At 40.6% G+C, this 27464-nt stretch overlaps 1 protein-coding gene across 2 annotated transcripts in view; it reads right to left on the minus strand.

Moving 5' to 3' along the window:
- FUT8 (fucosyltransferase 8) overlaps positions 1–27464 on the minus strand; it is a 111959-nt gene that overhangs the window by 75081 nt on the left and 9414 nt on the right. For both annotated transcript variants that reach the window (XM_084849093.1, XM_084849085.1), the window contains exons 2-4: positions 25744–25859; positions 25315–25480; positions 16896–17010 (exon numbers count right to left, since the gene is read on the minus strand). In XM_084849093.1, coding sequence (XP_084705219.1) covers positions 16896–17010; positions 25315–25480; positions 25744–25859 — 397 coding nt within the window. The remainder of the gene's footprint in view (positions 1–16895; positions 17011–25314; positions 25481–25743; positions 25860–27464) is intronic.

Genomic DNA, 27464 nt, shown 5'->3' on the forward strand with positions numbered 1-27464 from the left:
TCTTCATTGCTGGGTTGAAGTAGCCTAAAGTCACTATTCTAGGAAAGCGTCACCATACACACCAAGAAGCTAGATCTTCAGGATCAGCATGAACCTCCTGGCCTCTATGGCAATCATGGGTTTATGCTCAAGAATTGCCAACATGTTGCAGGACACAATCAGTAAAGTCTGTAAACTAGTTCTTCAGTAATGGGGGATACCACAGGGGCACTATGTTTTATAGTCCGAACATTACCTTCTCAAAGCATAGATCCCCATCCTCCCTATGTCTCCATAAGACTGGAGCACCAATAGGTTGCTTTATCTTCAGAGATTCAAGAAGCCATATCCCACAAATCTCAGGGAGGGGGACCATGCCAACCTTGATGCTGCCCTGTAGATGACCTTGCAGACCTGTGGAACATCAGGCTGATTTTAGCCGTTAACTGTGTAGTTCTAAAGCATCTTCCCTCCCTACTTCAGTGATATGGACCAAATATGTTCTGTAATGGAAAATTTTCTGCTGCTATATTCTCCATGGAAACACCTGTCTCAAAATAAATTGCTTCATAAAATTAATTACTAACATAAAAAATGGATACAATATTGGTCAAATCAAGCCATTTCAAAATGATAGTGAACTTTTCTCAGATGACTATACTTAAGAAATCTCTATTTACTGTAGATCTAATTCACAACTCACTGCACATACTAAAATTAGTATGTTAACAATTCTTAGTTGTTTTCTTCTTTAAATAATATAAGAGAAATATATGCTATTGAATTGTCATGTCTTAAAATATTTTAAAGTATTCCAAGAAAATAATTTCCAAGAAAAGCTTTCAATTTGTTTGAACATAACATTTAATCCAAGTAAATTGACTTTGAAAAGTTTTTTCTAATAGTGAAAAGTAGCTCAAATATTTGATTTGTTAAAAACTGAGGTATTTAAAAATCATGGAAATTAACATGCAATAGTTTGTTTTATTTACTGAATATAATCATAGAATCCAAGTTGGGAGGGATTTCAAAAAGCCATCTAGTCCAATCCCCATCAATGCAGGAAATCCATTACTACAGCAGTCCTGATAGATGTTCACCAGCCTCTGCTTAAAACCTCTAATGAAGGAGGGTCTACCACTTTCCAAGGCAGTCTGTTCCACTGTTGAACAACCTGTAGCATCAGGAAGTTCTTCCTAATGTTATTTCTAAACTATTTTTTCTTGTAATTTGAACTATTGGCTTGGGTCTTACCCTCTGGGGCACTATAAAGTCAAATAAAACCAAATGAGTCAAATAAAACACGCTCAAATCAGATACCAATCTATTAGGACACTGGAAAATTTTCAGATTCAAAATTTTCCAGAAAACCACATCACTACTACTTCATCTACACATTTCCCACAGTTTGTAGAGAAACCCAAATAAATGACAAAAGAAATGACACTACTAAAATGCAGCTGGCAATCAATCCACTCGTGCCAAAGAGAAACAAGAATTCCCCCAAATTAGACACCTTAGGATTCCCAATTTTCAAAGCTTCGCAGTTTGCCTAACATAGTAATGTTTGCATTCTTTATTACTGATGCAAAAGGGGAGACCCAAGACTTAATTTCTCTTTGTATTTGCCCCATGTATTGAGAAATTGTTGTGGGAGCAACTTTTTTTTTCTTTTTTAATTTCATGTCTTGACGTCCACAAAAATGTCTCAAGAAAGATTATCAAGGTTCTTCTGTTCTAAAGGATATTACAGTTCCGCCATTTTGAGTCATCCATAAATTTATCCTGATTAGCCATGCAGCTTCATAACCTACTAAGAGATTAAGTACTGTTGTTCTTCCTTTTAATGACAGAGCTTACATGGTGGTGGTATTAATCCTAGACCATATCTTCTGCTATACAAATTATCCAAAATCTTCTGCCAGCTTTTCACATCTTGATAATGATGACAGACAAAGGTAGTACCATGATTAAAACTAAGGATTTGTGGAGGAGTTCATCTTGATCATGCTGATTCTGGTGTACCAAGCCAGCTATTTTTTCCATCTATCTATCTCCATCAGCATTTTGAACAGGAGACTCATAATTGATTTTTGCCATTTTAGTTAGGACTGCTATTAATTAGATACCCAAATATCTCATTCATTTATTAGTTACTGTTATATCTGTAATGGAATGCTATATATAATAAGCCCTGTATAGGCCAATTTAATTGTGATAAATTCTCATTTTGTGTGTTTCTGTACCCAGAAATAGCACTATAGCGCTCTAGAACATAAGAACATAGGAAGAGCCACGCTGGATAAGACCAAGGGTCCACCTAGTCCAGCATTCTGTTCACACAGTGGCCAAGCAGCTGTCAACTGGGAACCCACAAGCAGGTCATGAGTGCTACAGCACCCTCCCACCCATGTTCCCCAGCAACTGGTGTACATAGGCTCACTGCCTCTGGTACTGGAGGTAGCACATAGCCATTGGGACTAGTAGCCATTGATAGCCTTTTCCTCCAGGAATTTGTCTAACTCCCTTTTAAAGCCAGCCAAATTGGTGGCCATTACTACATCCTCCGGTACTGAATGCCATAGTTTAACTGTGCGCAGTATGAAGTACTTCCTTTTATCTGTCTTGAATCTCCCACCACTCAGCTTCATGGGATGACCCTGGGTTCTAGTATGTTGACAGGGGGAGAAAAATATCTCCCTATCCACATTCTCCACACCATGCATAATTTTGTAGACCTCTATCACGTCTCCCCTTACCCTCCTTTTTTCCAAGCTAAACAATCCCAGCTGTTGTAACCTTCTCTCATAGATGCTCTAACCCCTTGAACATTTTAGCTGCCCTTTTCTGCACCTTTTCCAGCTCTACAATATCGTTTTTTAGGTGCGGTGACCAGAACCATACACAGTATTCCAAGTGTGGTCGCATGATATATTTGCATAGGGGCAGTATGATGTTGGCAATTTTATTCTCAATCCCTTTTCTAATTATGCCTAACATGGGAGTTTGCCTTTTTTACAGTAGCTGCACATTGGGTTGACATCTTCATTGAACTGTCCACCACAACCCCAAGATCTCTTTCCTGGTCAGTCACTGCTAGCTCAGATCCCATCAGGGTATACTTGAAGTTGGGATTTTTTGCCCCAACGTGCATCACTTTACACTTGCTTACACTGAACCACATTTGCCATTTAGATGCCCGTTCTCCCAGTTTGGAGAGATCCTTTTGAAGCTCTTCACAATCCCTTTTTGTTTTAACCATCCTAAATAATTTGGTGTCATCCGCAAACTTGGCCACTTCACTGCTCACATTTATGAACAGGCTGAAAAGCATTGGTCCTAATACAGATCCCTGTTGGACCCCACTACTTACTTCCCTCCATTGGGAGGATTTACCATTTATTCCTACTCTCTGCTTTCTGCTCTTTAACCAGTTACTGATCCATAAGAGGACCTGTCCTCCTATTCCATGATTGCTAAATTTTTTTCAGGAGTCTTTGGTGAGGGGCTGTGTCAAAAGCCTTTTGGAAGTCCAAGTAAACAATGTCTACTCGATCACCCCTGTCTACATGTTCATTGACACTCTCAAAGAACTCTAAAAGTTTAGTGAGACAGGACTTACCTTTCCGGAAGCCATGTTGATTCTTTTCCAGCAGGGTTTGTCCTTCTATATGCTTACTAATTTTATCTTTAATAATGCCTTCAACCAATTTACCCAGAACAGACCTTAAGCTAACCGGCCTGTAATTTCCCAGATCCCACCTGGATCCCTTCTTGAAAATTGGTGTTACATTGGCCATCTTCCAGTCCTCTGGTATAGAGGCTGATCTTAGGGACATGTTGCATATTTTGGTTAGAAGATCAGCAATTTCATGTTTGAGTTCTTTGAGAACTCTAGGATGGATACCATCTGAGCCTGGTGATTTATTTTCTTTCACTTTATCAAGAAGTTTGAGAACTTCATCTTTTCTCACCACTGTTTGCCTCAGTTCCTCAGACTCCTGAAAACATCAGTTCAGGCACAGGTATCTGTCCTATATCTTCTGCAGTGAAGACGGATGAAAAGAATTCATTCAGCTTCTCTGCAATCTCCTTGTCCTCCTTCAGTATGCCTTTAATTCCATTGTCATCCAATGGTCCAACTGCCTCCCTAGCTGGTTTTCTGCTTCGGATATATTTAAAGAATTCTTTATTGTTGGCCATGTTGTTAGCAATATGATCTTCAAAATAGTTTTTTGCATCTCTTACTGTCTGCTTGCATTGTCTTTGTGCAAGCTTGTGCTCCCTTTTGTTTTCCTCACTTGGGCAAGACTTCCATTTTCTGAAAGAAGCTCTCTCTTCTCTAATAGCTCCTTTAACACTGCTCGTTAACCATGCCTGCAACCTCTTGGACTTGGTGTTACCTTTCCTAACCTGTGGTATACGTTTTAGCTACGCTTCTATTATTGTGGTTTTAAGTAATCTCCAAGCATTTTGAAGAGATTTAATCCTTTTGACACCCCCTTTTAGCTTCCGTTTCACCAGTTCACTCATTTTAGAGAAGTTTCCTCTTTTGAAGTCAAATGTGACTGTGTTGGACTTCCGGGGCAATTTTCCACTTAAATATATATTAAATCTGATAGCACGGTGATTACTGTTTCCAATTGGTTCAACAACATTTACATCTCATACTAGGTCCTGGGCAACACCATTTAGGATTAAATCCAAGGTCACCTCCCCTCTGGTCGGTTCCATGACCAACTGTTCTAGGGCACAATCATTTAAGGCATCTAGAAATTTAACCTCTTTCTCTGGCTGGAACATGCATTTATCCAATCAATGTAGGGGTAATTGAAGTCGCCCATTATTACAACACTTCCTTGTTTGGAGGCCTCCCTGATTTTGTTTTCCATCTCAAGGTCCCTCTGAGCATTCCGGTCTGGGGGACGATAGCACTATGTTCTAGCACTAAATTAGTTTTGGAGCCTGGTATTGTCACCTACAGAGCTTATGTGGAAGAGCCTATCTCTTTTAGGTATTCTAGTCCGCTCGACACTATGCCCTCTTTGACATATAGGGCAACACCTCCCCCTGTATGCCCTTCCCAGTCCTTCCTATGGAATTTATATCCAGAGATGACCATATCCCACTGGTTCTCTCCACTCCACCAGGTTTCTGTAATGCCCACTATACTCAGGTTTTCCTTTACAATCAAGCACTCCAATGCTCCCATTTTGGCGCGGAGCCTTCTAGCATTTGCATAGAAACACCTATATGCAGTATCCTTCCCCAGATGCCTCTGGCATGTGCAGCTTTTGCTATGGGATGTTGGCCCCTTTGATTGGCTATAATGTTCTACCATGTGTTCTTGGCCTATTTCCTCCCCATTTGGGCAATCGAAAACATTTTCATCTTCATCCCTTTGGGATGGTTTAATCCAAACCGGATGCTTCCCAGACCCTGACAGCTTTCCCCTGGGGTTTAGTTTAAAAGCTGCTCTGCCATGCTTTTTATGTTCAGCACCAGCAGTCTGGTTCCATTTTGGTTCAAGTGGAGCCCATCCCCCTTGTACAGACCCAGCTTGTCCCAAAATGTTCCCCAGTGCCTAACAAATCTGAACTCTTCCTCTCTGCACCTCCGTCTCATCCACACATTGAGACTCCTCAGCTTCACCTATCTAGCTGGCCCTGTGTGTGGAACAGGTAGCATTTCCAAGAAAGCCACCTTGGTGGTCCTGGATTTCAACCTCCTACCTAGAAACCTAAATTTGGCTTCCAGGACCTCATGACTACATTTCCCCACATCATTGGTACCAACATGGACCACAACCACTGACTCCACCCCAGCACTATCTACTAGGCTATCTAGACAGTGAGTGATATCTGCAACCTTCGCACCAGGCAGGCAATTCACCGTGCGGTCCATAAGCCCATCACAAACCCAGCTGCCTATGTGTCTAATGATCAAATCTCCCACTACCACAAGCCCCCCTCCTCCCGGAGGCACATCCTTGGCATGAGAAGATATTTGTTCATCTTCTGAGGAATGGGTCCCTTCTAAAGGATCATTTCCCTCTTCCTCAGAATGACACCCTCCTTCCCCGAGACCCTCATTCTCCATGACAGCAGAGGAGCTGTCACCCTGGAGTGGGACACAGTTAATGGATCCCTGAAGGTCTCATCCACCAACCTCTCTGCCTCTCTTAGCTTCTCCAGGTCAACAACTTTGGCCTCAAGGGAACGCACTCATTACACCGAGCACACACCCACGACTTCTGTCCAGCAGGTAGACAGTCGTACATGTGGCACTCAGTGGAATACATTGGATAGCCCCCTCCCCACTGCTGCCATTCTACCTTCACAACTGGTTTTTTTTTTGGGGGGGTGTCCCTGGAAAACTTAGCTGTCTACTATGAGAAGGTGGGGAAATTATTTATAGCTATTTACAGTTACTTACTGTGAGTACAGAGCAAGGAGGGGAGAGTTCACTGTCTTGGCTTCCTTGCCCTGTTGCTAAACTCACACAGTTGCTTAACTCGCTTGTTTGCTGACGCTTCATCACTGGGGCTCCTCAAACTCGGAGAGCTGGCTCCCTCGCAAGTGTGCCTCCTTATATCCTGTGCTCTATGATATTTTAACTCATCCCATAGATACCACAGGCATACAGCATTATTTTGGCTTGGGACTTACTTATCTTAACTCCAAAGATTTGAGGTTCACAACATAATGGTTAAAGGTTTGGTCAGTATTGCGAATAACAGAGGTGAGAGTGGGCAACTTTGTCACGTGCCCCTTTTTAAGCACTGTGTTTTTTGGTTTGTTTACCCACCACCAGCCTTGCTAAAGGCACAGAATAGATTGCTTTTAAAAAGGTAATGGTAAAGGTGTCCCCAACCAGTCATGTCCGACTCTAGGGTGTGGTGCTCATCTCCATTTCTAAACAGAAGAGCCAGCGCTGTCCGAAGACGCTTCCGTGGTCATGTGGCCGGCATGACTGAACACCGAGGTGCACGGAACGCTGTTGCCTTTGTGGCCGAAGCGGTAGCTATTTATCTACTTGCAATTTCTTGCTTTCAAACTGCTAGGTTGGCAGAAGCTGGGACTGAAGACAGGAGCTCACTCCGTCACGCAGCACTCGGGTGTCGAACTGCTGTCCTGCCGACCCTCTGGTCTGCAGTTCAGCGCCTTAACCACTAAGCCACCCTCAAAAAGCGGGGACTGAGGTTTAAAGCAGCCATTACTTCAGAAAGATAACCCAATTCCACTATGTCAAATGCCTTAGGGTGTTTAAAAATAACAACACTGTGTGCCTTGATCTGTGCATTAATATTAAAAGTTTTCTTCGTTCAAATGTAATTGCCCAGCCTCGACAAACCTACTTGATTGGGGCTCTTCACATCATTCAGTCTATTTACTAGGATTCGTACCACTATCTTATAGTTTGAATTCAGGAGTGAAACTAGTCTATAAGAATTTACACTGCTTATTTTAATATGAGCACTCTGTTTTGCCTGATTTAAGCTATAAGGTATTGTTTCTTGTCATAAACTATAATTAAATAACTTTCATGACTGGTACCAGTTCTCAGTTAAATGACTTGGTGAGATTCAGCCCCTAGGCCATTTAGTCCTGGGGCCTTATTTTTCTTTAATTTATGAATGTTTTTCATAATCTCTTCTTCTGTTATTATCTCACTCACCTTTAGGTTATCTGACAGTGAAAATCTGGGTATCTGCATTTTATCAAAGTATCCCCTAATATCTACCCTTTCTATTTATTTATTGAAGCACATATCCAGGGTTTCCTGGTCAACAGTTGGTTGGCCACTGTGGGAACAGAATTCTGGAGTAAATGGACCCTTGGTCTGATCCAGCATGGCTCTTCTGATGTTCTTATGTGATATATCCAGGGTGATACACAATAATCATTAAAAACTTCACATCAGAAAACAATAAAGGCAGGAGCACAAGATAAAATTTGAGAGCTACAATTAAAATTTTAATTCCCTTTAAGTGCCCCTCTTTGAAGTTCTTAATATCCTTTGCCAAGCTGGTAAAAAATCTTAAAGTTAGTTGGTTTGGTGCATAAATTGATACTACAGTTTGGTTTATATAGATATTCTGTAACTAACCATCGTGTATCTTTCTTCATTTTCTGAAGATCTTTAAATTCTCATGAATATCCCCTGGTAATTACTAGGTGCACTTTGAGGCTTTTTTTCTGTAATCAAATATTTTAATTTATCGGCTTTTGGAGAATACTTGATATATTTATTCAGCATACGTGTAAAATTAACTTGGCTAAGTTGAGCATACATGCTAAGTCATTTCATAATCAATTTAGGGTAGCAGAAAATTTTCCAATTTAAACGTTTCCCAGCAACCCACATCACTGGCTAAACACAAGACCATGCTGATCATAAAAAAACAGAAGTCAGGAGAGAGAAAGAATGTGCTTACTGGGATAGTAATACACCAAGATTGTCTGAAATCTATAGCAGCCCAGTCCGTATGCAAAGCAAAATCAAAACCTGGTTGCAAGCTTCTTCAGCCATTTACTACCCTGTTCTCAGACTCTCTTTTCAAGCACTCCTAAATACTATCAATATTCCCAGAAGCCCAGCTTTTGTCTTTGGTATGTCTGATCAGCAAGGGAACTTACAGAACTAGGATAGCACTTTTGGTCTTCATCAGCAATATCCACCTAAGTACTAAGTATATCCTATGAAAACCAGTCTGTAGCCCACTGGGTGGTCCTCCAAGCCCTGTTGTAGGGTCCCCAAGACCTCCTCCAGCTGCCACCAAAAATACCGCTCAATTCCCAATTTTCCTCCCCCCGCCCCGCCCCCCGTGCATTGCTACCACTGCTACTATCACTACCACACCTGGTTCCTGTGGTTTGGGCACTCCCTTCCCCCAGCTCACCTCCCAGCTCCTATCTCTTCCATTAACAGCAGCTTCCTACTTCCAGGAGGATATTCTAAGATCAGCATCTGGAGGGCAAGAACCACAAAGCCCTATGAGTGTGGCTACCAGATCATCACTGCAAAGCAAAAGTGCATGAGCGATAGAGCTGGCTGCTGGCTGTCAGAGCATCTTCAAGAAGGCCGATCTGACAGAGCTCTATCACTCCTGCTTTCTAAGTGCGGCTATGGGCCTATTTTCTTGAGTGTTGAAGCTATTGCTGCCGGTGCAGTTGGAAAGCACTTGCACTTTCCAAAGTAAGTGGATAAGTTGAACAACAAAGCATCAACTGGGTGTGGAAAGGAAAATTAACTAAGATAATTAAATGGGAACAGAAAGGAATTCAATTGATCAAAACACTAGTGTAATAATCAGTACATGACATGAGCAGTTAATGAAAGGGCATATATGGAAACACAAGGGAAATCGATTGATCAATATACCAGTGCAGTGGAGGTTAAAAATTCAGGTGGGGTGTGTGTGTGCTGAGGTTTAAAAATAAGTACATGACAAGCAATTAATGAAGTGAATTAAATGGGAAAACTCTGTACATTTCAACAAAGCATCACAGAGATATGTAATGTGGAATGCTGTACTTAGCAATACAGCATTAAACACGGGTACATTTGGCTATGGACATTGTCACCTTTGGCTATGGATATGCCCATTTTTCTCATGCAGCTCCTTGTAGGTCACTCAACACACAAAATGGCCCCTGACCTGAAAAGGATGTGCACCCCTGCTGTAGCCAAATATATTATTGACCCTAAAATGTTAGTGGCACAAGTGCGAGACGTGAAAAGTGGCCCATGTGACTGACTGCTCAAGATCCTTTACTTGTGGTAAAAATTATAATCACCAACCAACATACACTTCTAGAAAGTGTTTGTTCATAGAACTGTATACAGCTTTTTACACCTCCTATTAGAGAAAGTGTTCTGTCTCCTTAAACAGGTAAGCTCTCCGTTATTCTATACAATTTAATCCAAAATATTTTTAATCCCTTCCTAAAAGTGGCAATAAATCCCTAAAACAAATATCTGTACTTAAATAAAACTATGCATTTGTATTTATTTAAAAATTTTCTTGGCCACCTTTCAGGGCAAAAGCCCTCCCAAGGCACACAGCAATAAAATACATGAAAACAGTTAAAATAGTAAAAGTGATAAAAACATAAACACAATAAAATAGCAATAAAAGCAACAATAACAGCTGACAATAAAACCAACAACAACAGCAACAGCAGCAGTCATATTAAGGCCACAGTAAAATAATACATTTTCCTATTTAATCTTAAAAGCCTGCAATGACGGAGCATGGCAGACCTTCAATGGCAACTTGTTCCAAAGGTGTGAGGCCACTGCAAGCCTTCTCATGTGTAGTCACCCTTCTAACTGCTCTCACAAGTGGGCAAATGAAAAGTGCAGGCAGGCTGATAGAGGTGAAGGCGGTCCTTCCAAGTAACTTGGTCCCAAACCATTTAAGACTTTAAAGGTCAAAAGCAGCACTTCAAATTGGGCTCGGAAACACACTGGTCACCAGTGCAGTGGTACAGTATAGGCATTATGTGATCAAATCGCCACACCCCCACCAATACCAAGGAAGTCGCATTCTGCACCAGCTGAAGTTTCTGAACCGTCTTCAAAGGTAACCCCACATACAATGCATTACAGTAGTCCAGCCTGGACATGACTAGTGCATGGATAACTGAGGCAAGGTTATCTCTCCAAATAGGGCCACAGCTGGCGCACCAGCCTAGGCTGGTAAAATGTACTCCTGAACACCACAGCCACTTGGGCTTCCCCAGTTAGCTCAGAGTCCAGGAAGACTCCCAGCCTGCACAGTTTGTGCAGGGGGAGTGCAACTCCATCTAAGACCAGTTGTAAACCTCCATCCGAAGTAGTTGGTTTCCCAACCCACAGTACCTCCATCTTGTCTGGATTAAGTTTCAGCTTGTTCACTCTCATCCATCCCAAAACAGCCTCCAGATGTTCAAGAGTTCCACAGCCTCCTTGGGATGTACAGATGGAAACGAGAGGTAGAGCTGAGTATCATCTGCATACTGATAACATTTCAGCCTAAACCTCCATGACTTCCTCCAGCGGTTTCATGCAGATGTTAAAAAGCATGGAGCATAAGATAGAATCTTGCAGCACCCCACAGGCTAACAGCCATGGGGTGGAACAGAAGTCCCCCAGGACCACGTTCAGAAAGTGTGCCTCCAGAAAGGACCTGGACCACTTTAAAACTGTGCCTCCCAAGCCCAATCCAGATAAATGATCCAGAAGGATACCATGGCTGATGGTATCGAAAGCCACTGAGAGGTCCAGAAGAACCAACAGGGTTGCACTGGGGTCTGTACATGGGGACTCCCTACCTATACAGAATTATATAAAAGTTTAACCAGCAGAATGCTGAGGGCAGGGAGATAACAAAATTGTAGAGGAACATATCGCATTGTCCGGAGGGAAACTTCTAAGTTCACACTGAATGGAATAGAGCAGTCTTTGCTACTACATTTTGTTCAGAAGGGGAGAGGAGAGGACACAGCTCCCCAATCACAGAAGGGGAGAGGAGAGGACACAGCTCCCCAATCACAGCTATGCTATAATCCTGGTTTTCTCCATCTTTTTTCCTAGGCAACTCTCACTTCCTCTTCAGGGAAAGAAAAAAAAGGAGTAAAGGAACCAGATTTCAGGCTGTGTGTGCGCGACTCTAGCAATTAAGTCTATGGTTGAGGGCAGCTGAGCCATTGAATAGTAAAGGTCAGTTAAAGGAGAGGGGAGGACTGTAGATGGAGAGAGAAGGACTTGGCCTGTTTGCACTCCTAACAGCTAATTGTACCATGGAAGTGAGCATTTCAGTTAAGGAGGGAGCAGCTATGCATGCCATAACATTAAAGAATACCTCTCATCTCCACACTATACTCCTCCTCCAAACCCCCAACTGACCCTAAGTCTTTTTGCGCTATATAGCACAGTGAAGCAAGGTTTCAAGAGGGAGGGAAAGAAAAATGGTATCCTCTGCGAGCCCCAAACAGCACTACAAGGCTCCTATTCCAGTTTGCCTGGAGCCCTAAACAACAGTTCTCCTGTTAGGAGCTGAGGATACACAGCAATGTTTTGTTGCGTGTCTCCACTTGTTAATAGAAAATAATCCAAGTTATTTCTCACAAGAGCAAGCAGACACTTTAGATCTCCGCTTTGAGCTTGCCATTACAGTATTAAATCTAAGATGGAAATATTTTCTAGGTAAAGCACAGACATCCTTTCTATAATTTGGAAGCATATTATGAGCTAAAATATTTTGCAAATCCAAACATCCGAACAAGAAGATCTTACTCCCAGGTAAGTACAGTTCTGCAGCCTTAGCTATATTATGTCCAAATATACGTGCCACTGAACACAGGCACATTTTCTCTTTCCTTCGTGCCTCACGTGGAAAGTCATACTCCTTAAGGATATCACTTTGCCCATTGTTTCAGTCTTGAAGCTAACATCCTCCTTTAAAATGTACAAGTTTTACTTTTTCCAAAGTATCTTGGAAAAACAAACAAGATCTGAATCATGTGTGTTGTCACAGGAAATGAAATGATGCACATATCTGACAAAAAAACCAAGACTCAATGAACTCTTGGTTTCAGAACTAGCCTTTCTAATTTAACAGTTTGCTGTTTAATGCTATATTTATAGTTGGGCTTGTATTTTTACCTGTGAAGTGTTAACCTTTATTCTATTTTGATTGTATATTTTTTCATGGCACTTGTATTCCACTTTTAGCAGTTTTGTTGATAACACAGGATATAAACGAATTATAAATATTTCTAGTCCAGAGTAGGGAAAGCATAAGAACCTTGTGGCACACCAAGAGGCAATTTTTAAACTACTTTTTCCAGACAGTAGATAGTAATGGTAGAACTAGCCTCAGTGTAAGATAAAAGAGACTCTTTAAGCAATATTTTAAATCCTGCAAATATGAAGATCATATTTGCAGATTGGAGTTAAGGTTGGTGCTAGAAGATCAGAGACAGAACCACCTAGTGCTATGTGGAAAATCCCCACACATGCAGTCTTGAGGGATCTTCATGACAATGGAATGAGAAGCACGGAGTATTACCTGGATTTTCATGGAATCGGCTTTGCTCCATTAGGGACACATGAAGCAAGATAAGTCGTGTATCATACCTTTAAAATCTGGTTTTCAGGGGTCACACAGCACTTGAAAGGAACATACTTATGGGTGGGGTGGGGGGAGTAGAACTGATCATCATCAAACTTGCAGGGGCTGCTCAACGAATGAGAAAGGCGTGCACGCATGCGTGTGTGTGTGTCCCTGCCCCATCCAGGCTCCCTCTTGCTACTACATTATGAATAGAGAGCAACTAATTTTCCTCATGTGTGCAGATTTCCCTGAAGAAGCCAAAATCCCCAGTTCTCAAGTGCAGCACCAAAATCCCCCGGTTCTTAAGGTCCCCCTGGGAGCTTCCCCCCACCCCAATTTCGCCCCATTCCAGCAGTCTGCTGCAGAATTATTGCTCCTACCCCATTTTTCCCCCATGTGCACATTTTTGCCTTGAGAAGCCAAACCCCCCAATTCTTGAATGCAGCATCTGAAGGCTCCCTCTGAGAGCAGCTCAGCCCCTCAATTTTGCCCCATTGCAGCACTCTGCTCTGGAGTTATTGCTTCCAACCCCCCTTTCTCCCTCTCCCTGCTTGCAATGAGAAACTCCCATAAACCCAGAAGATCATTTCTGTGATAAAGCGAAGGAGGGACTTTACATAACAGAATGAGTTGAAACTACAGAACATCAACGAAGAACAGCATCTGCAATAGCGATTTAAGAGAGGATCGGAGAAGCGAAAGAGTGTTTTAGGGTGAATTAGCCTTTAACCCTTTCACTGCAGGGGAGTGAGATTTATTTCTTACTTCTGAGTAAACATACACAGAAGCAGGGGATATGTAAAAGATTAAAAGCAGGCTCGCTAAGGTGAATGAGTGTCCCCACTACTGCGGTAATGGGAGGGGTCACTGCTGCGCTCCTGGGGATTTTTTCAATGAGAAAAACTACTTCCATTGGGGAAACAAGAAGAAATGGGGATCCCACCCCCTTGACTATGTCACTGGCAGGTCACAGAGGCACACCCAGGATTTAATGTGTGTGTGGGGGAGAGGGGGACATAGCACACTGTGATAAAACCTCCAGGGAGTCGCTTTCAGTAAAAAGAAAAGTTGGACTAAAACAAGTTTCAGAAAATGTGGCTTTTCAAGAGGGAAGTGGCTGGTTGGCAGCGGATTGGTGATGATGTCATCTGTCATGAAGGAATTTAGACTGCTTTAACTTCGCACAAAATTGCTTGGGAAGACAGCCCCTTTAATGCGGCTGTTTGCAAGCTATGAAAGAGGGAAGGGCTGTTTGGCAACGTTCTCAGGCGATGGGTGAAAATCAAAGGGGGGTGTTCCATGACAAAAAGTGGCAGCAGAAGTCTTTCCCCACCACCATTTTTCTTCTTTAAGAAAAGCATTACATTGGTAACAAGTTATAAGAATTATCAACTATTTATATTAAAACAATGTGGGAGTAAGTGAATATACATGTTTTTTCAGTAAATACACTGTAGAAGAGAAGATCCAACAGAAACTGCAGGAAGTAGTTTCTAATATTAATGCAAAGGCTCTATACATGTGCCACACATCTACCTTAGGAATACTACCATCTAATCTGTTCCCTCCCAGCTGAATGTAACTTCTTGGTTCTCTTCTGCCATTTATTCTTCCTCTTTCTTTCTTGTTCCTTTGTAAGGTAGAATAAGAGACAAGAGGGAGTGCTTTAGAGCTTCTATCTACTCCCTGAAGTCAACTAGTGTAGAAAAGTCAGATTTATGCTTTAATTTATACAACTCAAAGATGGTGACTGCATTTTGTCCTCTCACAAGGATGCCAGTATTAACAACTATATTAATTCCCATCTGTTTTTTAAAAATACCAGTTGACAGACATTCTGCCATCTCTTTATTCTTATTTTGTTTTTAGACTATTATCTTTAAAAGTTTATAATCTTAGAATAATCTTTATCTGTATTCACCTGAAAGAGTGGCTTATAGTCTATTTATAAGATTATCTCAAATCAAAGCAATCCTAAAGCTATAAAGATAAACAGAGATGCTTAACTACCATAATACCTGTACTAGGAACCTACCAGAAGATGAATTGTACCTCAAGGAGTTAGGTGTGACCTGTCACAGCTTCTCTTCATGCCTTTATTCCCGAGGAAAGAGCTTGGACACAGCAGCTCCTAGAAGCTGCCAAGCTATAAGGCCACTTGCTATGAACAACCATGGGAATGTCCCTTTAAGTAGAGACTGCTAGGACTGCATGGTGATGCTGTATTTCCCACAAGTGTAGGCAATCAGCAGGTGGGATGGATTAAGCCTACAGGACGACTGCCTGCAAGGCCCTGCTAATGGACTATAAAAGACAGCTGGAAAAACATGAAGGAAGGTTGCCAGCAGATGCCTGGTGTGAGAGTCCACTACCAAAAGCTGCTGACTTGTCTGCTGCATCCCTCCTTCTTGTCTCTGGGATTCCAGATGACTTAAGCCAGAGAGGTGCTGTGACTACAACCTGGAAAGCGACCCAGTCCACCAATGGGAAGGAGGTATCATGCCTTTGCCTGGGGGATACACCATAATTTGGGACCAGTTAAATGAATTGCTGGTGTTAATATATGCAATGGATAAAACCCAGTGGGTCTATTTTGTAATATTTATGTTGACCAATAAAGCCTTCGGACAGCTGCCTGCCTTGATCTGCCTTATGTTGGGTAAAATCAAGAACCAAATCACTTTGGCAATACAATACCCCACCTAAACTAAAATGACTTAGGGCTGCTTCCTATATTATTTTCTGAGATTACTTTTCCATATCAGAAAAAAGTATGCAGTCCATAATGTGAAGAATAGCGCAATAATTCATTTTGCCTTGGGAAGCCACTCCATTAATTAAATTCTTGATGTGCTCCTCCAAAACACTTGCTCCCTACCCTTATAAATAATACACACTTTTGGGAGAGAAAAAATTTGTGTCAGAAAAAGTACTACTTCAAGTATCTAAGGACATGGTGCTTCTCCTCGTTGGCATTGTAGCGCCAGGAATTTCAGAGGTATCGACACAGAACAATCAAACATAACACATTGGATAGTGTGGACAGTGTGTCCTTTAGCCACAAGGATAGCTGGTAGATACTGAAGGCCGATGGACTTGTGGACTTTGGGGATTGGCTGTACCGCATGTATGATTCAATCCCAAAGAACATCCCCATACAGCTTTTCCTATAAGCCTGAGTAATCAGTAATACAATTCTCTCTAAAACAAAGAATGGACAGGCATCCAAATAAGATTTCTTCTTCAGAAAGTTAATTTAGTTTTAAAAACCCCACTAATATGAAGGTGATGAAGGGTACTGCTAGGTCAGAGTACTAATAAATTTATTTGTCATAGCTAAATGACTGGAAATGCACTTCAAGCATTACATGAACACAAATTCTTAATTAATTTGAATAGATCTATAAAGTTTACTGAATGCTCACTTAATGCCCAACCACATATCAGATTCCATCCAACATCACATGAGCAGACTTCCACTTGTGCATCAGAAATTCTTCCTCCTCCTCCTCCCTTGTGCACCCCCAAATCTGCTCCAGCGGGTAACCCAACCCTCCAAAGCAGATTGGTTGGGGTCGGGGTGCTGTGTGGGGGGTGAATCCATTGTCCCAGCAATGTCCCTTCTGGACAACTGGACACAAACAAGTATATGAAATATTTGCAATCTTTTTTCACTAAAGTTGCTTTAGCCTTCATAAATACCATTTTTTCTAAAGCCAATGTGTGTTTTCTCACATTGCCCTATATTAGCTTAGATTAAATATTCCTTCAGTAAATTTCCTTTGATAGAAGTGATCTTTCTACAGAATCTTACCTGAAGATAAGTTATTCTCCTCTGTACCAGCTCTGTCAAATCTTTGGCTTCTTTTTCTCGCCAATCACCTGCTCCATCTGTTTGACTGAGGTAGTACAGATCTGTCATTATTGACCTATTTAAAAAAAAAAAAAAGAGTGACACAAACAACCTTTGTGGCTAACTCAGCTAATCAGAATGATCAGTGACAAAATGAAAACTAAAATCTTCAGAACTGTAGAATATATCTTAAAATAGGAAAGTTATTATTTTTCCACTTTATTGCTAGAGCCACCTACCTGTGTGTGCATACATGCACATACATACTTTCAACCTGCCCCCCAACACATTCAGCAGTCTCAAACCCCATGTAACCTCCAATATTCCTACAGTTCAGGCATGGGAAAACCAACCCCACTGTCTTCTACTCACTCTCAACAGGGCCAAAGCCCACGGGGCCCCCAAATGATGAGGACAGCAGAAGCAAAGCCCATTTTATTCCAGTATTCATGATGGTGCTACGACTAGAGCTTTAAATGCAAAACTGCATATGTTCACATGCTCTAGAAGCCAGAAGAAGCAGGAAGAACTGGAGGCAGAGGGAGACGGGTGTACAGCACCTGTTCCTGTTTGTAAAGAAGTTTAGGAAAATTCTTAAACCTGTTCCTATTTGTTGGGTGGAGCTTAGGGAAATCTGACCTGAAGGAAAAGCTACTGAGATTTTATTTAGCTGGGAAAGACTCTGTTTAGGAAGGGTAAGCAACCATATTTAATTTTACAGCCTTGAAGCAATCCCAATCTATTTGAAGAATGACATTTTATTCAGTTTTGAAAATAAATTATGTTAATGACCATCTTATATTTCGTTCATTTTAAAAGGTTGTCTCTATTGGTGGTGCCAATCCTATACCTGCACCACAGGAACCAGGCTACTTGCTTCTTTTAGATAGAAAGGGCTTATTCTAGTGGCAGCAGTTAAAATATTTTATAGTTGAAGCAGCATTCCCTGGTAGTGAGGTCTAATTGAGAACTTTATTAAAAACTGTGGCAATGAGTTCTATAGATCCAAGCCTCAAAGTTAATTAAAAAAAGATGGGATAACCCATCTGCTGTTCAGCTGAATCTGGTGACAGTGGCAGGATAACCTACAGTGTCTTTTACTCATGTCTTCTTACACAGTTTTTAGAAATCATTTGTGGGGAGTACAAGCTGGGTAACAATATATAGACTCCTGATCTTAAATTCTAAAATAAAATATTTCATAATACAAAGCTGTTCAATTTTTCCAATTTTTCAGAAAAAAATTATGGTCCTTGGAAAAAAAGGGGGAAATACGTGTTTAGCGCTTCTGGGGGCAAGCCCCCAAAATAGTGGAAATACTTGTTTCTGGAAGAGGTGAAAGTTGGTGAAGCTTCCTTACGCGAACTCCACTGACCTGCCCCCTTCCAAAAATAAGTGGTTCATGTGGCCCCGGAAGCGCTAAATCATCAATCTGCAAGCAGTAGGGGCCAGCTGCAGAACAGCATTGACAGGGCTGGCCATGTACAGACCAGAATCGATGGCCAGCTCTGCTAGCATATGGGCAGCACTGGATTCTGCCCATGGGTATAAAATTATTTAGCTGCACCACTGTTCTCTCTCTCTCTCTCTCTCTCTCTCTCACTCAAACACACACACACACACACACACGGATTTTTTTCCTCTTCCCTTAAGCACCCGAAATAGTATTCATAATAAAACAAATCCTCCGGCACAGGCAGACTACTATAATAATTTCTACTGAAATGCTGCCATGAAACATTAGAAGAAAAGATGTAAATATATTAAAATAGGTTTGCTACATAGCCTTCCTTTGTTCAAATAATTTTGAAACCTCTTCAGTTTGCTGACTCCAGACAGAGATACACGCTAAAAACAGGTCAGATCATAACATCAAGGAGAGGAATTGGCAAGGAAAATGAATGGATTCCCCTCTTTTCCCTCTGTTAACACACTATCAACAGAGTTTGATTAATTAGTCAACAATTTTAAAAAGAGAGATCAATCTATACATTCAGCCTCCCAAAGTCCGAAGATTTTAACAGAAAGCAGCCATCCTATAGTTTTCCTGGCTTAATTCATAATGTCATATAGCAAAATGGCCAGCTCCTAGAACATGACAATAAACTTTGTTGGATTTGACCACTTACACCAATTTGTCACTAAAGAAAACAAAGCTTCATGATAGAAGTTGTAGGCATTTAGCTAATCAGTAGGCTCCAACTACTTCAATCCTGCTGCAAAAGACATGAACCAACCAGTGCATACTAATGCATGTATCCCTAAGCAATACTAGTCTTAAACCATTCAATCCATCTTTAGAAAACAAAGCTAGGCTACAAATGTGTATAATTACACCCAATGTTCACAGTTTAGTAATAACTACATATATATAGTTTGGATCTTACACCTATGAAGTATCACCCTAACTAGTATCCATTCTTGTTACAGTTTCAGAACCAACCAAGGATGCTTTCTTAACTATACCACAGATGCACTGAATCTATATGACCAAAAGAACAATTAGAAGGGCTGCTCCACAATAACTGAAACTTCCTTCTCCAGTATGCTCACCAAAGCCTGAACATCTTTTAGAAATGCTATAGGACCTTGCTGTCTTACTGGCTTGCTAAGGCCAAGGCCAAAGGACATTAGGAACATAGGAAGCATTCTTATACTGAGTCAGAAACTATTAGTCTATCTAGCCCAGGAATCTTGCTCCAGCCACCCTGCATTTGTGCTAGATGGGTGATTTCGCCCATCTAGCAGCAGTTCCTTGAAGGGGGAGGGAAGGAGGCTGGGGATATGTTGTATTGCAGCCACCACAGTCTCCTTTCCTCCTAGCCCCGGGAACGCCCCCTATTCCCCATCTCCACACTCCGTTTTCTGAGCAGAGAGAAGTTGCCAGAGTGGTTCTCTCCATGCTGGCTATGAAGGGGAGGGGGCAGGGAGTGCAGTTTCCTGGCTCTGAGGTAAGAGCCCTGTCTCCATCCTCAGAGCCAGGAAACCAAACTATCCTATACCCTCCAAAACACTGTCTGGGGGGCATAGGATTGCTCCATTAGAGATCTAAGTATCTATAGATAGGCTTCCAACTGTATTTCCTTACAGTGTATACTGAAATGAAACAAACAATCTTATGCTTTCAGTAAGGCACTTTGACTGTGTTTAGTATCTAACATTATGGTCATCAACATTAACACCAAGTGTTTCTACCAACTCAGAATTTAATCTTGCCTCTTAAGCCAATCACATCTGCAAACATCTTGTAAAATATTATTTTGCCAATGGTACCTGAAGTTTCAGATTTACAGAAATGAACAGGGACATAAATAATTCAAATGTTATTAACTTTAATGCCAGGTCTAGAGATAAAAGGTAAATTTAATATGTTCTTGTTGTCATAGTAAGGAAATGTACAGTTATTGAACACCCAGGCTAACAAATTAATCTAGTTAGAAGTGAGACTGGCAAAGAATAAATCATCTCTAGTATTATAGCAATCTTAGATGTGGCTTATTATAGCTTGCGTTTTCTGCACTGTGGCAGTTATTTTCATGATGAAATATGCTCCCAGACCCTCTTTAGAAGTACATACCTCCAAATAAATAAATTTAGTTTAGGACATCAAACAGAACAGACAGCTTCATTTTGCTTAAAGTTTAAAACGCAATTTATAACAAAATATATAGATAACTGACAAAACACACATACATACAGCATCTCTAGCATACATGCATATTTCATACATAATCATAACAGTCCAGAAAAGAAGTTCCTTAATATATTCCCATGAGATCTCAAGACATTTGATAAGTTAAATTATCTTCTAAATTGCAACTGCAGTATCATTTTCTCTTATTCTACCCATGAGCATGCTGTTTCAGAACAAGTTTCATACAAATAAAGTTTGTCAAGGAATACCAGGAGGAAAAAATATAATTGCCCAAGCCAGAAAGACAACAAGATATATAGATTGACCAGGAATACATAGCTCAAGGGGAATGTATGACCTTCAGACACACTTCTGATTGAGACATCTTTCAAGTTTCAAGAATCTATTATTATTGTTGTTGTATTATTTACTTGATTTTCTACCAAGAAAACTGGTGCTCAAGGCGGCTTGCAATCAAAAATGAAACATGATAAAAAGAATAATGAAACCAATACATTACATCACATTTGAAAGAACAGTAACAGAGTAAAAACAGCATCCAATCCAGCAAACCTGCTTAGGTACCAAAGGCCCGCTTGAATAAAAAGGTCTTTGCTAGCAGGACAGCAGAGAGGGAGCGTGTATACAAAAACACCAATAACCCTGTGTTCACTTCAGAATTGGGGGTGTGGGGTGACCTGCTGGACACTGTCTCAGAGTCAAGAAGGAACACACAATGAAATCTGTCCTTTATCTATGGAGCCAGGCAATTCTGGGAGGATGATAATATCTGACATTGACTAAATTTAGCAATACATAAAGGTATGCTTAATCACAGTTTTAAAATGTCAAAACTGAAATCTCTGGCACAGACTCAAGTAGTATATGAGTGGATCTAACAAGTAATTTGTCAACACTAATAATCTTACCCTGAGAACAGCTTTAACAATTTTACAAATCATGTATAAATAACTTAAATTCCCTCTGACATGTAAATCAAGGAAATTTCTGATCAGTCACCATGTCATACTATGCTGGGACTTTAAACTCACTGATAAAATTAATGCATTACAATGCAGCTGTATGCATAGAAGACAAGTTCCATCGTGTTCAATCATATCTATGTGTGTAGCATATGAGTGACCAAACTTTTTTGAAAATGTACTTGAGTCTGAAATATGAGACTCTAATGAATACTACAGCGGCAAGAAAAAGTTTGTGAACCCCTTAGTATTGTCACATATTTTCAACCTAAAATGTTATTCGATCTTAATCTAACCCCATACACCTATATAAAGAACAAGTGATAATACGATTAAACAAATGACACACAAACATGATGCTTTTTCAACATTTATTTATCCACAGCTGATTCAACATTCAATATCCATGTGTGAAAAAGTATGTGAACCTTTAGATTCAGTACCTGCTGGCACCCCCTTGAGCAGCAATGACTTCAAATAAACATTTCCTATAACAGTTGGTCAGTCTCTCAAATCAGTTTTGAGGAATTCTGGCCCATTCCTCCTTACAGAACTGCTTCAACTTAGTGACATTTGAGGGCTTCCTTGCATGAACAGCTTGCTTCAGGTCCTGGCCACAACATTTTGATGGAGTTTAGGTCCGGACATTGACTAGGCCATTCTAAAACATGGAATTTCTTCTTCTGCAGCCATTCCTTTGTAGATCTACTTGTATAAGAACACAAGAAGAGCCAAGGATCCATCTAGTCCAGCATTCTGTTCACACAGTGGCCAACCAGCTGTCAACCAGGAACCCACAAGCAGGACATGAGCTCAACAGCACCCTCCCGCCCATGTTCCCCAGCCACTGGTGTACATAGGCTCACTGCCTCTGGTACTGGAGGTAGCACATAGCCATATGTTTAGGATCATTGTCTTGCATAACCCACTTTCAGTTCAGCTTCACCTCACAGAAGGATGGCCTGACATTCTCCTCTAGAACTTTCTGATACACTGCAGAATTCATGGTTGTGTGCATGATGGGAAGCCGCCAGGTCCTGAGGCAACAAAGCAGGCCCAAACCATCACATTCCCACCACCATGCTTGACAGTTGGGATGAGGTTCTTCTGTACGAACTCAGTGTTTGTTTTTTTGCCAAACATAACATTTCTCACTGGGGCCAAAAATTCTACCTTTGACCTGTCTGTCCAGAGAACCTTGTTCCAGAAGTCTTGGGGTTCATCTATGTGATCTTTAGTGAACTTCAGATAGGCAGCAATGTACTGTTTAGAGAGCAGTAGTTTCCTCCTGGCTATCCTCCAGGACTGAACATTCTTGTTCAGTCTTTTTCTGATCATTGAGTCACCAACACTCACATTAGCCAAGGCAAGAGTGGCCTGCAGATCCTTGGATGTTACTCTGGAGTTCTTTTTTACTTCCTGGATGATGCGCTGGTTTGTTCTTGTAGGCATTTTGGTAGGACAACAACTCCTGGGTAGAGTGACTGTGGCCTTGAACCTTCTCCATTTGTAGACTATCCATCTGACAGTGGATTGATGGAGCCACAAATCCTTAGAAATGGTTTTGTAACCGTTTCTAGACTGATGTGCAGCAATAACTGCTTTTTTGAGGCCCTCAGAGATGTCTTTTGATCGTGGCATGATGCGTTTCCACACAACCATATGACGAAGACCAAACTCACAAATTTCTGATCCTTTTATAGGGTGGGGCCTCCCAAATGCATCCCTGAAGATTTATTTAAACACCTGATGCTAATTATTCCCTTTAATTGAGCTGATGCAACCAGAGGTTCACTTACTTTGGCACATACCCTGAGTCTTTACTCATTGTTTGCCTAATTTATACATCATTTTATTTTATAAGACACAGAATTGGTTAATATAAACCCTATTGGATATTTAGAAAAGGACTAGTTTTGATTCACGAAGGCTATCATGGTAAAACTATGGAATTTCTGTAATCAGCATAAGGGTTCACAAACTTTTTTCTCGCCACTATATACAGCACACATGCTACTCTGTGAGCCTTGGTGTGATTTTACCACTTATCTACTAAGCTGGAGAGAAAATATCAACACATCATAAGAGAGGGAGACAGCAGTCCTGGCTCTGCCATAGCCTAGCTCTCCTACTCCTCTTCAAGAGTGTCACATAGCCCTGCTGTCTGTGTGAGCTATTGCATCTGTGCTGCAGACCGGCTACCCATGATATATCATAACTTGCTGGTCATGTCAAAATTTAAGAAGAGCACTAAAGGGGGGGGGGGGCATGAAGCAGCTCTTCGCACAAAAAACAGAGTTACCGGTTGTTACAACAGCTCTTTCGTTGTTCATAAGTGACACACAGTAAATGCCGTCCAAAATTTACATGTTATACTTTTAAAAACATTTCATAATGTTATTTTGGCTACATTATGTTCTGTATTAAAATACTAGCAATTACATATTTCAATTTTGTATGACACACTTAGGTAAGGGATATGCAACTAAGCATAAATGACTAACACCCCCCACACACCCACACACAAAGTTTTGCTTTAAAATCTAGATTAAACAGCAGCTGTTTTCTGACTAAAATGCATTTTCAATTACTACAAAGTAGTTTTGAAATCAAACCATGAGAACTTATTTCATTTTCATTTTTTAAAATTTCCTGACATGCCAATGAACATTTCTTCTTTTGTAAATTATAAACAAGAGCCCTATGGAACATGAAAGACTACAAAATTTATTGTGATATGGAGGTTTCATAATCTACTGCTGATCTACATTCTACTTCATTGGATGCATAAATTAGTCTGGAATTAGCAATAGATGAACTGTCCCAAGCTCACGTTAACCTCGGAGTTCTAGAAAGTTCCAAAATGAGGCTTGTGCAAATGCAGAACCTATTTGTGTGCCTGCACAGACATCTTGAAGAACTAGATCTTCTGTGATCCCCTGGGGCTTTTTGCACTCTTGTTACCTATGGTGTCAGGGAGATGGGAAAAGGAGAGAAGAGAGTAATCTCTCTCCAGTCCTGTCTTTAAATGTCAAGCAGGAGAAGAATTTCGGGGTTTTAAAGCTTGCCTCACATTTGAAGTGGGCTTTTAAGACCCTCCAAATAAAAATAAGTTCTAGCCATGAAATACCATGCCACAATAAAAGTGTTGTTAGATGCCATATTCGGTTTCCTCTGCTACAGAAGACTAACATGGCTAGTCTTCTGTGTAGCATGATGTGAAGCATGGTGAAATAAAAGTCTAAACATAATTAATTCATTTATTATATATTTTATTTGATCCATTTATATACCATTTACCATATTTAAAAATATCTCTAAGTGGTTTACAAAATCAAAATTAACGTTTGCTGTATACCAAAATTTAATTAGTGAGCTTTTTAATCTGCTTGTATCGCTACAAGATATTTCCTAAAATGAAAAAAAAGTGAAGCTAAGCTGTTTATGCATGGTATCAGATCCAATTGTAAAAGATGGGCTCAATGGTACAGTTATCTATATGCAGGCCACTCCTTCCACATTTGCAAGAAAATACTGTGCAGAGGCAGAAAATGTCAGGCAGCCTGCAGCAGAACAGAGGGGGGGACACTTCTATATCATATATCAGAGCATTTATATTTAAACTGATGCAATTAGCCATTACATATTTCATTTATCACCAAGACAGGAGTATCTAAAAAGCAGAAGTATATAATTACTATCCATTTTACTTAGCTTGCAATGTTTAGTACAGCAAACATTCAGCAGTAATAGTTATTAGTACCTTTCATGATTACCCAAGTCAGATAGAAGTTCATCAATGTGTCTTTGGAATTCACTTCCTTCCAAGTTTTTTAGTTTCTTCAATTCACTCTGGAGAAAAAACCAAAGCTCCTTGGCTCCATTTTCAATCCTCCTCCTCAGTATTTCATGATCTTTTCCTAAGCCCACTAATAAAATAGAGGGGAAAGGAGAGTGAATTATCTATATTGTTTATTTCTGTACACAGAACCCACACTTCTGGTGCATCCCAGCCTTCCCCAACCTGATGCCCTCCAGATATTTTGAACTACAGTTCCCAGCATTCCTGACTATTGGCCATACTAGCTAGGTATGACTGATGGGAGTTGAAGTTCAAAACATTTGCAGGGTACCCAGTTGGGGAAGGCTGGTGTATCCATTCTAATGTAAAAGAAAATATTCATATACAAACCATCTCCTGTTTGCTGCTTATAGTTTTCCATCTGTTCTTTGGCCTTTATTAGCTGTTCTTCTAAAGCATGTACTCTTCCTGCAGCAGGGCCCTGATCAATAGGACCTTCTGGTATCCTATAGCAACAGTGAAAACATGCAACAAGTAAGTTTGCATATGCCATAGTATTACTGATAGCTCTGGGCAGTATCCAACACTGCCCAAGTGCCAGTGGGGCCCACCACTTGCGCAACGAGGATTTAGCACTTTGGACAGGAACCAGAAATGAGCAGGTCAGTACAGCTTGCACAATAGAGCTCCGCCGACCTTTCTCAATCTGGAAACAAGGATTTCTGCTCATTTCAAGGCTTGCTTTATGAAGTACTAAAATCCTGCTGCACAAGCAGTGGAATCCGCCTGTGCAACAAAATCAGTGGAAGCGCAGTGCCCCCAAATGGATACTACCCTAAGTATGTTAACAGCAATAAGATTTGAGAAATTAACTAAATTTCCCCAAGGTTAATAAAGTTACTGTATAATGTAACTTTAAGTTGCAATACAGTAATACATTGCCACAAGAGGGAACAATTTGATTCTACATACACATTTCTCTCTGATACCATAACTAGAGATTATGGCCTGAATCCTAGCCTAAGGCCTGAATCCAAAAGGGCAAGAGCAAAAACAAAATAACTAGTTCTACATCTGGATGTGCAACCACAAGGAACTAGCAGGATACCAAATAGCTGCCAGTTCTGCTCTTGAATATATGCACTGGACAGATCTTGTTTCCTTGGAAAGGTTTCTACCCCAAGCAGTCTGGTCAAGGAAACAACACTATCCTGCAAATGTCAGATGGCCATCACAAGCATGATAATATCTTTCCCAACTTCCTTCCACTTTAAAAAAATGAAAAGAATGAAAGCTACTATTCTCAGAACTGCCACCTATGACCTTGTAATAATCTCTATGTAACTCCACAACGTATAACTACAAACTGATCTACAGTAAACAGCAATGTTTCTCTGTTTGGGTCACATTTCTCTCCAAAATATTGTTGGCAGCATGCTCTGTCTCCATGCATAACAGCTTTTGGGGGTCAAGTTAACATCTCATAATGTCACCATATGTCATTAGTTCATTTTTATGGACACTCTTTGGTCAAAGAATTTATTTTATTTATTTATTTATTAAATTTATTAATCGCCCATCTGGCTGGTCACCCAGACACTATGGGCGATATACAACAATAAAAACAGTTTACACAATAAAATTCAACATTAAAAACATCACATTTCTAAAATGACCCTAGCCCAATGACAAAAGTCATTGAATAAACTGCTCTAAATCAAAAGATCTGAAGATATCTTCAAGTCCACTCTTTCAAGGAGACTGAAAGTTAAACTTGAGGATGTTAAATGTATTCATACATTTAATATGCCTGATTTCTTATATTTAAAATAGCTACTGTGGGCGTGCGGAGGACGTGATCAGATTCAGGAATGTGCTGCACAGGGAAAGGGATCAATTTTCTCCCCTCAGCACCACTATTCCCTGCTGTTAGTGCCAATGGAAGCTTCCTTCCTGGGATGAATAGTAACTTTGTGCACGTGCACATGTGCGCACCCATGCGTGTGTGTATGTGTGTGTGAGAGAGATTGATTCTTAGGGATGGGTGAGAATTTTGTTCAGTTCAAATATTGTTAGTATTAGCATTAAATTTTTATTTATTTATTATAACA

Source organism: Heloderma suspectum, chromosome 1 (genome assembly GCF_057233095.1).
Source record: "Heloderma suspectum isolate Gila_16-S chromosome 1, 16-S_ref, whole genome shotgun sequence".
NCBI classification, from domain to species: domain Eukaryota; kingdom Metazoa; phylum Chordata; class Lepidosauria; order Squamata; family Helodermatidae; genus Heloderma; species Heloderma suspectum.